This window comes from Aquila chrysaetos, chromosome 20, assembly GCF_900496995.4.
Source record: "Aquila chrysaetos chrysaetos chromosome 20, bAquChr1.4, whole genome shotgun sequence".
Classification (NCBI taxonomy): Eukaryota; Metazoa; Chordata; class Aves; order Accipitriformes; family Accipitridae; genus Aquila; species Aquila chrysaetos.
The window spans coordinates 14,985,221-14,999,277 of NC_044023.1; the positions used below are offsets into that span (position 1 = coordinate 14,985,221).

Here is a 14,057-nt window from a genome sequence, read left to right on the forward strand (position 1 = left end):
AACGTGATTACTATGCCATTAGCAGCTTTACATATTAATTGATTTGCAGAAGTTTTTTGTATCACCTTAAGCTCCAGAAGCATTGTGACAATGCATTAAAAGGAAGAGGGAAAGGAAAGATCTTAGGAAGTTTTATATTTCTTGGTTTTTATGAGTTGTCATACTGCTAAAAGAGCTAAATTTTCTATGATATAATAGCCCACATACAATAACCGAATCAAAAAGCACAACACGGAGTAAACGCTTTGTAATGTACCTAAACACAGTAGCTACCTGATTTTGCTAGCAGTTTATTTCAATTTAGGCCAAGGGACAATTTAAAAAGATTCCTTCCCAAGTACACAATTCGGAAAAATATGAGTTACTACTCAGAGCAACATTTTGAATCAGCGCTGTTAGTTGTCTTCACTGAAAATTCAACCTTGATGATATCCAAAGGTCCAATAAAATTTTTCATGGAAGAATCCCATATTTGTAGAACATAACAAAATTGTTCAGCTGCAGTTCCAGGGCCACTGAGAACTGGAGAATGAGGTCTTTCTTTCTGAGGAATTTCTTATATCACAGGATGTTTTTCAAACACTTTGTTACCTAAGAAATATCAAACATAACAGATAGTTACATATAATAGTATCTTCGATCTTTCTTAGTAAGACAAAATGTAAGGCTGTTCATCGCTAACGAGTTAGGCGCTCATTAGTATGTTCCAACAGAAAACACTGACAGCAATAGGCAAAAGGAAATGTTCAGTGTTAAATCCACACACAGCACATTTCAGCTTCTATTATAACCTGCGCGATAGAGAAAGGAGAAAATCCTTGCACACAACTATTCTAAAATTATGTATCAGAGCAAGAAAGAGGAGCATTTGTTTGATTTATTATCCACTTTTTCAATAAAGTTCACTTCCAAATAATGCTAATACCTGCCTTTCACATTGTGCTTTTCATTCCTAACTCACAAAGCACCCTCCAAAGGAGGTCAAGATCATTTTACAAAAAACAAACATGAAGTGAAGCCACCTCTCTGATGTCCCTAAGTAAGACAGCACAGTCCCCAGCTCCGTTGACCGCTAGTCATAGGAACAAAGGATTAGAAAGGGCATCTTGTGTCATCAAATGCAGCTTCTTACTCTTCAAATCAATTTTGCTATAATAATCTCATGCAAGAATCTCTGGGGCGTGTGATCTCTTATATAAGCTCCTGCAAATACTCTTTCAAAATCATCATCTCTTGTATATCCTCATCCATCCTGACCCTGCGGTGGGACCCTACCTAACACCAAGGTATTACACACCAGTGATTTGGGACCATCACCCTGAAAACACCCCCAGTCTCACACACTGGAGAATGAATGGGGTATTTCTTCCCATCTCTGTTCCAATTTTATGCATCTCTTGGTGGTCCACCCTAGTAAAAGACCTGTAGCAGGTGCTACGACAGACCTGGAAGGTGTTCCTGAAGCAGAGAAATAGAAATGCCGAGAGCCTGACAACTGCAGCCGACTGCAGCTGTGAAAACTGCGCGCGAAATCCCTGCACAAACTCATGGCGCAATTGTTATTGCAGTTAACTGGAGGCTTGCAGCTGCCCCAGGTACTAACACAAACAGGGCATTTGGGTTTACCCCTGCACATACCTGTCCTTTTGTGTAGAGACTGACAACCTGGCAAACAATGGAGCCTCAAGTATGCTTAGCTCAACATATTTCCAATGTCCATCACCCCCTTCCTTTTTCAAATAACTACTTACTGGAGAAGTTGTTAATGCCTTTCCACCTACACAGCCTAGATACCGAAACTCACACAAAGGCAGCTTTCAAGCTTTGAGGTCACGTTCGAGTTGCTGGTTAGAGTGTCTCTCTGGGCAGTTCTATTATGCGGCAGCAACAGCAATAGGACAACACGATAAAAACCTTTGCTAATAATTGAGTGTGAAGTGGGCTTTTTGCTTGGTATCTTCAGTTTTGTACCTTCACTTCAGAGCATGTTTAGAGCTGGCTTCAATACTCAGAAAATTATTTCAATACTCAGAAAATTAAACACAAAGCTGTTACCCAACTGTTAGACAAGGGCACGGCCCCTGAACTTGCTTCCTGGGGCTGCGCGCGAGGCTTGGATCCCTGCTGCTGTAGCGGCTGCAACTCCCCAACCGCCCACTTCTTTGTTTGATTGTCTTTTCTCACTGAAACATATGTTTCCCCTTTTGATGGCATTTTGAGCAACAGTTTCCATTGTATGCCCCTCTTGACTGACAGTTTGATGGCAGCCTGTAAATTACTTGGCACGTGTTTTGTGAATCTGCTTGAAGGAAGGTCTGGCTGCTTAGTAAGTGCATTCTTTTGCAGGTTTGGGGGCAAGAGATGAGCACCATTTTAGCACAGGTTTGGGTATAGAAGTACTTGACCACAGTTGATACCATCCTTATTTGAAGCTCAGCATTATCCTATACCCTGATTCTTTTATCCCAGCTCCTGGGACACAATGTCCATCAGTTATGCTCGGCTTTCCCCATTTTCTTCTCACGCAATGCGACACACACAAAGCTTAATAATGAGTCAAGAAGGGATCAGGCTGAAAATACTTGGTATTTGACAGACAGCCCAGGTAAGCATTCAGGCTGCTGGATGTGCAAGTTAAGAGAACATCTGGCCCTCTGTCAGCTTTCTTTGCTAACAGTAACGCATTTGCTGCTTTGCCTTTATGTGGTACAATCTTGCCTGCGTCTCTGGCCATGATGTTTCTACTGTAGCTATAATTACAGGATCCAAGCAGTGCTGTATGGAATTCATGTACTCTTTACAGCTGAATTAAATGGTCACCTATAGGGAAACGGAAGTCCAGAGAATGAGGTGTATAACTTTCAGCACAGTACTACTTAGAGCCTCAAAATAGAGCCCTGGAAGAGGCGTGAGGGGGACATTATGTTTATGGTGTCCTCGTACAAGAGGAAGACATTTCACTTATAACTAACTCTATTGCAGCTTTGTTTTCCTAAGAATAATGATATGCTTCAACCAGAAAAATAATCAACCTCAACGCTGAGGCTGCTGTGCATTAGCACATCACATTTATTTGGGGAAGCCTTTTGCCCTGAGCCTTCTAGGGTGGGTATTACTGCTGAACACAGTCACCGCACTTCTTCTGGCTGTTTACATCTTCCCTTGAAGAGATAATTTAATTCCTGTGCCTAAACCTTCTCCCTGCTGCAGAGGTGGTGGGTCTGGATGTTTTACACTTCAAAAATACCAGCAAGGGCCAGATTGTGTTTGTCTATTGGATTTCTGTTGATATTAACTTTCCTTGCATTCCATTGAAATGACAAAAAGATTACTTTATATCTACTTAGTGCAGAAAAAAGAGAATTTGGGGTGAAAAAACATAGATCCTATGATCTGATCCATCTTCTCTTTGCTATTTCCAACTACTTAAAGCATAATGTCACACTGAAATGCACACTTGGAGCGCTGCATTCTCTTCTCCTGACAGATTGTTATGATGTTTTCCAAGGTGACCTTCATAAAACATATTTCTTTTGAAGCTTATATTTCACTCTCAGGTCATAATAGTCTCACACAGACACGCAAACCGTCAGCTCCTGCTTTCTAATTAATGGTTCTTGGAGGCTTCTGAGTGGGGATATAATTAATAGCACTTAAGTCTGGAGTGCAGAGAAATCTATAGCTGATTACTAGGATGTGTATTTACTTAGGGATTATATGCAAACAGCTCCTAAGTGCAGCCATGAACAGCTCTCGACAATGCTCTCTGGGAAGTCCCCGGGACCAGGCACCACCTTGAGCCTAACTCCACTGTAAGCACTCAAAAAATTGCCCTGCTTATGAAGCGAGGCTCTGAAACTGAGGGGTCCCTGCCTGCTGTACTCTTTCCCCTGTTCCCATTCCCCCTACCAGCATCCACAGCATGTTGTATTTTGTATGACTGCATGATCATTCTGCTTGCCAACAGGCTGCCTACAGCAGAGGAACACCTATTGCAGAAAATACCTCCCTCTGACCATGTCTGTGTTGTCACTGTGGCAGCCACGCAGGGGACAACCCGCTCTGTGGTCCCCACTGCATGGCATGTGTCCCAGATCCAGTCTGTGGATCCACTGCAAGACAGTCATTACTTTGTGTTTTTATTCAAAGTACCAGAAACAATAGGAGGGCTTTTCTTACAGCAAAGCAACCAAAGAAGAGTGTTGCGAGTGAGCCATCTTGTCATACTTGCCTAAATTTAAGGAAAGTGATGGGATTGCTCTGGTGCTCACTCTCATGCATGCAGCATGGATTGTCAGAGGTGCTAGAGCAAAACCAGATGCAAGCCAAATTGCCAGTTTAAATTCCCTCTGGTCAGCGGCTGCTAACAGTGGTAAATTCCCTGCTGAAGTCAATAGAACAGCACCTTTTCACACACGCTGAGATCTTGGTGCAGAAGAGGCAGCTGTGAGGCAGGATGAGTGCTCTCAAAGAATGCGATTGCCTCTCTTTCACAGCGGGGTGAAAAAAAAGGAATAAAATTCATATTCTTTGACAAAGTTGAAAAGACTATATTCTCCAGAAACATTGCCAGACTGGGGATGAAGGGAAGAACTGACATCAGGAATCCTGTGCGACTGTGCAGCACGCATTATTTGGAGAGATTTTTAAATGAATTTTGCATGTGGAATGACACAAAATATTCAGATGGTTAAGCAATTAAAAGCTATTGAATATTTGTAACTCAAAAAGCACTAGGCAACAGAATATCACTGTCAACCCCTTTATGCAAAGGGACATTTTGACATTGTACTTAAGTCTGACTACTTTTCTAATGGCATAAAAGTATTACTTCAGTTATGCATAAAATAGGAAAACTTCTACTGAAGCTTGTGCAGCCTGGTTCTTTCTTCAGAAACAACACCACAGAGTGAAACTGCCTTTGAAGAGAAACATTTTTCGTATACTATCTGAAGGTTAGTAACTCTTTTAATCTTTAGCCTTTTTGCTGGCATGTGTAATTTAAAATGCACAAACCAGACTATCAAAACACTCACCCAGCTATAGATAGTTAGAAAATTTAAAAGGTGCATCTGAAAATAGGCTTGGAAATTAAGATGCTGCATCAGGTCTTGCTCTTTGAGTAAGGACTCCTTCCCCACAGATCCACCTCAAAGTGCAACCAGTTATCAAGCACAGCTGACCACATGACAGCCAGCACTGAACAAGGAATGGCTCCTAAAGAGGTCAAATCGTGGTGCTACTAAGTAAGAGAGTGACTAACTGGAGCAATTATGTATTAAAAATTCTATCCACAGAAAGGTTTTTCTCCTTTTCTTGTCCTCCCACATGAAGTTCTGCTGAACTTCAGCTCTGCAGACACAGCACTGTGAGCAGCCCCACAGAGCCTGCACATGCTGAGGCAGTTCAAGAAGTGACAAGTCCTTCAAACGAGACGGGATACAGTGGCACGGGGACATTCACTGAAAGACCAGAAACACGTGCAAAACACAAATTCACTCACTGATTTTGGTTTCATCTGCTCTAGGCGATTGTACACATGAATAAATTAGTTTAAGACAAATATTTTCTCAAGGGTGTAAACTTTGCAAGGCTAAATGGGGTTCATTTCTTTAAGCAAGTGGCTGGATATTTCTGATCATCTGGGGACTGGTGTAGAAGCACTCAGCTGTGGCTACCCAACCAGCCAAGAGAGATCAGCACCAGCAAATGTAGTAGGGAGAGACTCAAGAGCTTCTTGCCTTGTTCAAGTATTTCTTAGGAAAAAGAAAAGTTACCTGCAAGTTCTTCTTGATCAGATAGACCATAGATACAGGTAAAAGGTGCTACTGTACCTAGTCAAGTCTTATAGGAGTTGTGACAGTTGGTAAAGGACTTGTGATAAATGTAAGGGGAGCTGAAAAAGCTCTGAAACACAGCTCAGTCTGTCCAGGCTAATCTAGCTGAGCTGGGCTTCCTTGAACAAAACACTTCAGTAGAAAAATAACGCATGAGGCCTTAAAAATTGCTATTTATTGGCTCCAGAACACCCACACGCAGCTCTTTCTGACATTCCCTGTGCCGCATGAGAAAACTCAAGTCAAATAGCATCCAGGTAAACTTATAAATGGCAAAATAAATCCTTCGTAAGTGAAACACAAAAATAGCTTTGAAGAGGGATGCATATAACCTTGTTAATTTGCCAAAAGTTTTCAATCTTCATCACTTTAGAAGCAAGGTTAAGAGAGTAGATGAAGGTTGAGAAATTCAGAAGGTGCTCACATATACCTTTATCTCAGGTTCAGAGCCTTAAACCTCAGCAGAAAAACAATGTCAGGGAGAAGAGATTGACAGTGATGCCTTGTGTTGGGAATCAAGGGTTGGAAGGACTGTCTGTACTAGGCAAAATACTCTCATGATAATGATGCCAGTAAGATTTAATTTACCAGTCTGTTCTAGGAAAGGTAATGACCTTAATGTCATGGGGAACTTATCAAGAGGTCATCCACGCAGACACACACTGATTTATTTTCATAATAAATGGAAATAAAAGTCCAGCCACACGAATTTGCTTGCAGGAATGAATTTATACCATCTATCCAGCTTTGCATTTAGTACCAGAAGAGCCTAAGAACATTTTATTGGTATGTGGGGATTTAATTCCAACCCCTTTGAGAATCTCTGCAGAAAAGCATTTCAAATTCATTTCTAACCAGACCAAAAAAATCCCCCCCAAACCTACCAAATATATAATGGGGAACAACATCACATTGGAATAGGAATGCGCCATTTTATCCTAAGTACCATTCATTTGCTGTTGTGCTATAGATGAAGTACTACATAATGCCTCTGTTAGTAGAGAAGAGTGCTTACATATGCATTACCTAAGGATATGCTCTTTCTGGCTGAGTAATTCATTTTTGAGAAGCATATTTCTGAGAAGGTGAAAAGTGAGTGTCTAAATAACATCCATCAGCCACTGTGGAAACCTGACAGTGTAGTCCAAACCCTGGAGGTCCCTAGGTCCTAGATGCTGAGGACAAGTTTCTTTCACAGATGGGAATTATGTGTGTTACACAGCTTTCTCTGTGCCAGTCCACAGAAGCATTGGCACAGCTAATTTGGCTGCAGAAGACAAGAGCACGGTCATCACGCAAGAAAAAATGGAAAGGAAAAGAGTCCGATGAACTAGCCCAAATGGAGACGACAGAATGGCACAGGAGACGAGAGCTGCCACGTAAGTGTGCCACGCACACTGTGTAGTTTAGCTCAAGATTTCTCAAGCTGGTCTGCAAGCAGTGAGTCACAGGCAGAGAGGAGGGATATTTATGGGATTTCAGGTCTTCAGAGGAAAAAATATGAAACAGTCAGAAATGACAGAGAAATGAGAGTGCTGGATGATGGCAAAAAACATATGGGGAACAGGGGAGAGGGAGCTTTTGGCATCGTTGCTGCAGCGTACATCCCAGCGTAACTCATATTGATCTCCGGGGGCCAGTTCATTTCTACTGGAAGAATCTGGCTTCTGGGACTCCAGGTACAAAATGAAAAACTCTCAATTTCTAGAGCACCAATGTCAGTGCTTGCCAAGTGTTTTCTCTTTTCTATTCCTCCCTGCAAATCTTTTTTTTCTTTTAGGGCCAGTGGAAAATTTAGCAGAACAGGCAGCTTTCCAGCAGGCTTAATTTTGAAAGTGAACTGATCAGATGATTTAAGATTTGACAGATACAGTTAGCATTTGCTTATCCACTCTATAGTCTGAATTCTGCTGGGATTTTGTATGTATAGATGCATATGCATATCTGGGCATACACAGACACACCAGGTTTTAGCTCTTCATAGACGTACCAAGGCTATTTTCTGTTCTAAAAACAGAGGGAGGATGTGTTAGGTGAGACATTCCTCTTAAGTAACTGCTGATGATTCTGATTTCCAGATACATTATTTTTTTCCTGTCTGGAAACTAAATGCTCTAGGATGGTGGTGATTTGTTCAAGAAGGAGCATGTTATTTCAGACACTGCTGGAGCGCTGTGTCCTTTTGGAAACAACACAAACCTAAGAGCTTTCATTTCTTTTGTTCCATTCTACATATTCCCTCTCTGTCCTGAAGAAGCCTATGGAGGCTTGAACAGAGTTTGGGGTGTTGCAGGAGTAAGTTAATGTACAAATCATTACCTCTAATTTTCCTGAAAATACTTCTTTAGAATTGCTGCTTCAGCTGCCATTTCTTCTTCTGTCCTCCACTTGTCAGGGCAATCCTCTTTGTCATGTCGTTGCAACTTTTTTGAGAGAGAAAGAAGAAAAAAAAAAAAAAAAAAACAAAAAACAGTCTGTTGATATTTTTTTCCAGTTTTATTGTCAAATTCAGGGCATGCCTCTATGCAACCAATCTAACTATTCCATGTGTCTGTGGGATGGAGGGACCTGGTGATGAAGGGGGAAGGTTACTAGTTTAGAGCGGTGGCAGTAGTTAACTGGCTCTGATGGATTTATGATGATAACACAAGGTGCCAGGTTGAATGATAGGCAGTGACAGAGTTCACCTTTGTGAGCTGATGGTCAGATACCTTGCAAGTCTTTGACGCAAAGCTGGTAGGGAAGGTAATAGGATAACACACACACTCAGGTATTTTGAAGTGCCCATTACGTCAGTGGAGTGAGCTAGGCAGAAGCTGCCTGGACACCTTGTCAGTAATTCATGTAAAATTTTCTCTCCGGCTTTTCCTCTGCCCATGGGGCCGCCTTTCCCATCAAAGACCTATTGTGATAACAAGGCCCTGTTGCAGCTGTTTCCTACCAGCAGTTTATATCAGTAGTTTTCAGAAGAGATTCATTCCCTCACTGCACGCAAGTTATTAGTCCTTCCTTGCCCTTGTTGAAAGTGAGACACATCCCTGGTCTAGAAACAAAACCTGTTATTTTAAGCGTAACTATGTTTCATTGATAATTTACCAAGGAAAAAGATCAAAAGTATGTGAAACATTTAATTTTTGCATCTAGCTTGCATAATATGCCCACGAAAATAAGTTCCCATATGCAGTAAGTATTAAGCGATATTATCCCAGACATGACAATTACAAATACATCCTTTGCCTCTCCAGAAGGGAGAAGCTGATAGTTTTGCCGCTCTCCAGAAGAAGGGAGTTCTATTTTATGGTAAATATAACATGCCAGCACTTGAGCGACTATTTGTACACATGTCCATTCAAAGAATACCTGACACTCATCAAGGGAAGACTACATTTACAACAGACAGCAGAAACATTTGCATTAACAGCTTAAGTATTCAGATTTTCAGTGTGTCTCTAGGTACAGAGCACAGCACAGATTGTATTAATGGCATCAGTGCTTCTGAGGAAGATTATAATATCGACTTTTTGTTAATGTCACAAAGTTGGAAACTAATGAATTTACACCTTTTATTCCTGGACAAATTTTAGTACAGAAGATGAAGCAGTGAAAAAACAAAGATGAAGCAATATTGAACCTGCCAAGCAAACTGCATTACTGTATATGGCATATTTAGCAATAAACTAGGATTGTTAGCATACATCCAACTCACAAATACTTTTATTTGTGCTGTGTTTCTCCTACTCTGAATTTTGCTGCCAGCTATAGTCCTCTGTAGTTTTACATTCTGCAGCACAGATTTCTTCCTGCTCAGCAGAAGCAGCTGCATTAGAAAGCTATTTCCTTTCATGCCAATATGATACAGTAGCTGTAGGCAAATTAAAGTGTATTACTGTTCGACTAGTAGAGGACTAATCTTCATTGTTACATTAGCTCTAGGTGCGTTATAAATCCATCTTGTAATAATGCTACAGAATTATAGAGAAAGATTTAAAAGCCAGGAACCGGTACAGCATGTACACTGTCAACACGCATCCGTTGTGCCCGTGTGCCTGGTCTCACCCACTGTACACACCTATATAATGTATAGGTACCACAGCTGAGCTGGCAATGAGAGGGAGTTATAGGAAACAGCATACATCATCCTGTACTTCCCATGGACTGCGAGCACTTAGATGCACCAGGACAAGCCAAGTGGTAGTAAATCAATTGTCTGTCTGAGGTGTGAGCTGTTTTTCTAAAAAAGCAATATCTTGCTCGTTTGACCTAGCATCAGCAGAAGATACAGCAGGCAACAGCTAGCAGGCAAGGGAGGGCAGCCCCGGTTCCTCAAGGTCTCCTTGTTTAACCTGCAAGAAGTGCTTTTAGTGATGTGATTTGGCTGCTGTTCTCCCTTGCTATCCTGTTTCTGCACGACCCAGGTGAGAGCTGACTCCAGGAAGAGACTAGTAAAGTGAGGACTTGACTTGTAGTTTTTATTTTTATGTTCCCTGTTCAAAGAAACTGAAGCAAACAGTATTAAGGAGGCATATCCTGAAGTGGCTGCTGCTGTTGTCTAAATTAAAACTGTGTGAAGTCACAGACCGTGGTGACTTCTCAAAGCTGGCAAAGGAGAAGGTTTATTTTGCTACATAACTGCTAACCTTTAAAAATAATCAATCTTTGACTTAAGGTTAAAACAGATATATGGGGAGCAGCAATAAATTCTGAAACTTGCCTGGAAACCCAAACTACTTCAGCAGCGCTGGCTCCTGGTGCACAGCTCGCAGTACCACACAGCAAGCCCCAGCCTGCCACGAAAGCACTCAACACAGCCTTCCTGTGCTCTGCCACGGCAGGCGTTCACACACCTCTCATACTGAAAAGATGTATCCACATTTTGTAGACATGCTGGTCATGACGAAAAACAGACTGCAGTATTAAATCACTGCCACGGCCAAGGTATTCATGGTTCGATTGACTTATAGATGAATATTATTTCAGTATAAAATTGCTACGTCTACCCAAACAGGATCCCAGGACTATTCTGCATTCAAACCTCTTACCATGTCGGTAATTTCTGAAGTGCAGTAAGCAATTATCACCCCAATGCCACTTAGTTTCTGATATTATCTAACCACCACTGTAGAGACTTGGAAAACTGTCTCTGGTGCCTGCCCACCCTTCTTTGCTACCACTATCCTGCAGCTCCAGTACAAGACAAACCACATAGCTAACCACTTTGAAGCACAATAATTAAATTATGGATAAACTTGCTAGATGATGTTCTGGATGCTAAACACTATGGAGGTTCAAGATCAACAGTACCAATAAATGGAAGACAAATAAATTAAGGGCTGCTGATACCACATCTAGCTCAGGCATTCCACCCACAAATTGATGGAGGCTGGAAAGCACAATGCAGGCACATCTGTGCACCTGCCCAGTTCTTCAGATCTTCTCTTAGCATCTGCTAGTGGTCTCCAATGGTGACAAGATATTGTGATCATGGCTAGGTTTGGTCTCACCTGGTTATTTCATATGTTCTTATGTAAGGTACTTTTCAACCAGATCTCCATGTGAGGGCCTCCGTAAGCAAAAGCTACTTTATTTATACCTTTTCCTTTAAAAAAAAAAAAAAAAATGCTAAGACAGTCTCCATAGTATTTTCGCTGAGTTGTAAAGCCACTTAGCCACTTTCAGGAAAGAACATACATATTTCAGTATTAAATTGTATTGATTTAGAATTCGGGTGGGAAACAAACATAACAGTTGATACATGTTTCTAAGGGACTTCTGTGCCTTGGAGTGTGTTCTTATTCACATGCACATCCAAGTCCCAGCTGTGCATCTTTAAAAACATCTGCTATTGAAAGTTTGGCTTATACAGGAGAAGCAATACTCTCTTGCACCTGGAGAACACTCCAAGGTTCTGCTCAAAGTAAAGGGAAGAAAATACCTCTATTTGCCAGCTATCCATCTGTAAAAACTAGTGATTTCCCCTTGTGTTTTCTCCAGTCAGACAGAAAAAGCTGGAGAACTTGAGCTGACATCCATACTCAGATATATCCAAACACAGACTAGCTTGAAGTCTATGGTACTTTCTGTAGAACAATTCTACTTCTGCAAGCTCTGAACACAACCCCTCCCTCCCCCGAAATCTTATCCAGAGCCCCACATCATCTGCCTGACATGATTTTCTGAGAGAGGTTTTGCCCAGATTTCCCTGGACAATCTGAATAGAGGTGGAGATTGACTGATCCACATCTTCTCAAAAACACTTTGGCTGCCTTCTCTGCAGTTCCTGGAACAAGGCTTCCATATTACCCAAAGGCCCCTAAACAACAACTGTTGCCCTTCTTGCAATAAACGCTTCTAGAAGAAACCGCTCACTTTCAGAATCCCTTCCTAAGCAAATGCATGCACTTCCAGTTGTGATAAGTAGCTGCTATTTCAAGTGAGATGAAAATACCACATGATGAGGTTACCAGAGTCACTTCTGTGCAAAACACTGAAGTAAAGGGGACCGATTTTGCCCAGGGTCTTCCAGGGACATCCATGGGGTGATGGGACCAGCGCCAGGGGCTTTTGCAGAGCTCTGCAGGCACACCAGGCTCTCCTGACAAGTGCTCTTTGGTGGTAGCAGAAGACTTCTTGTCTCCCCTGAAGCCCAGGTCTCCGTAGACGTGGAACAAAAGTGCAGGGAAACACAGCCTCTTCCCAGCAATGTTATGGTAATGTTGGCCAAAGCTGGCCAAATACAGGCTGTAATTTACAATCCCTACACTAAGTGAAAGAAAGAAGAATTAGGAAGCTATAACAACAACAACAAAAGCAAAGCTATAAGTTTCGGGTGAGCCTGGCAGGAACAGAGACGATGAATACCAAACTACAAGGGATGGGTCTCCACGGTGTTTTATACTGACATGAGCTTCATCCTCAACTCTAACCAAATCCTTCCCTTCCAGGTTGCACCCCAAAAAGGAAGCAGCATTTCTGGGTATCTGGACAGCAATTCCTCCTGCAGAACATGGCATAGGGGCTGGAAGGGGGGTCTGCTTACATGCAGCATTGCATTGCTGCAGTCCAGAGTGCATACCAAGGCAGACAGGGCAGGTGGCAGTCTATAAAACCTTTTCTGTAGAGCTCCGAGCTAGTCACCATCTCAAAACTGCTGGTACTTGGCCTGTTTTCATAAGAGAAAGGTGATGCAAAAGCATCATACCAGACAGACAAGATGTTCTACTGCAAAACTCTGATAGCCCCAAATTCTCTGCAGTCAGACCTGTTGTTGTATTACAGGAGTGTCTCAGAAGCACAAGCATTAACAACAAGGTAAGCAACCAGATCAGGGTAGCTCAGATAACTCCGAAAGGAGAGGAGAGGATGAAAGAGCATGCACATTTCTTTTAGACAATTTCTATTATGCTAACTTTTTCTTTTAATATTCTGAACAAGCACCGAGACACACATTAGTCAATTCTCTAATCGCAGTTGCCCAGCAAATTACACACTGTATCTGCTCAACATTCTTCAAGCACTAAGGCTCTTGTTTATAACTTAGTACATCTTCTTGCCTTGCAGTACAAATAAATGCACTATTTCTAAGATATGCCCTTCTTCAAGCAGATCATTACTGATGTCTGACTTCTTGGGCTTCCTGATAAATTATCCTCTTCTTTCACCTCAAGCAGAAAATGCTCTTCCACCAATAATCTATGACTGTCAGTCTTGATTACTTGTAAACAGTGGAGCTCTTTGAATATTTCTGCTTGTGAAAAGTGTTCATTTTCTCACTCATGTCTCCCAGTGTGAGATGCTGGCAGACCTGACAGCTGTGCTTTATGTTATTTTATTAAAGTTGTTAGTGCTGCAGAACGGTCTACGTTTTTATCACTGCAATTCTTAAGGGAAACGCAATATTGTTTTATAACACATTCGCATTGGGAAACCTCTCCTTCTTGCCCTTTGCAGTGGAGCCCAGAATTCTCAATGCAGCAGACTATAGGGGACCTGGGTCTATGACTAGCTGTTGTTTGAAGTAACATCTATATTATGGTTTGTTTTGCTTATGCCATAACACCAGCAGAAAAGCAAACTGTGATGATATAGAGCACTAGCCAAAAGTATTGGGGAAAAAAGCTTTTATGGTAGTTAGCACTATTCTCACTCCCCGTGAATATTTACTGTTGATAGTTAAGAGTTTATAACTTCCAATGCATTTAACTAAAAGAAAAATTATAGTGA

At 41.7% G+C, this 14,057-nt stretch overlaps 1 protein-coding gene across 8 annotated transcripts in view; it reads right to left on the minus strand.

The window, feature by feature from the left end:
* Positions 1-270: 270 nt before the first annotated feature.
* The window catches only part of FHIT (fragile histidine triad diadenosine triphosphatase), a 629,655-nt gene continuing 615,868 nt past the window's right edge, over positions 271-14,057 (minus strand). For 7 of the 8 annotated variants that reach the window (XM_030043297.1, XM_030043303.1, XM_030043301.2 and 4 more), the window contains 2 exons: positions 8,157-8,260; positions 271-591 (listed from right to left, as the gene is read on the minus strand). In XM_030043297.1, the coding sequence (XP_029899157.1) occupies positions 8,159-8,260 (102 nt within the window). In that variant the 3' untranslated portion in view covers positions 271-591; positions 8,157-8,158. The remainder of the gene's footprint in view (positions 592-8,156; positions 8,261-14,057) is intronic. The other variant, XM_030043304.1, reaches the window with a different exon arrangement.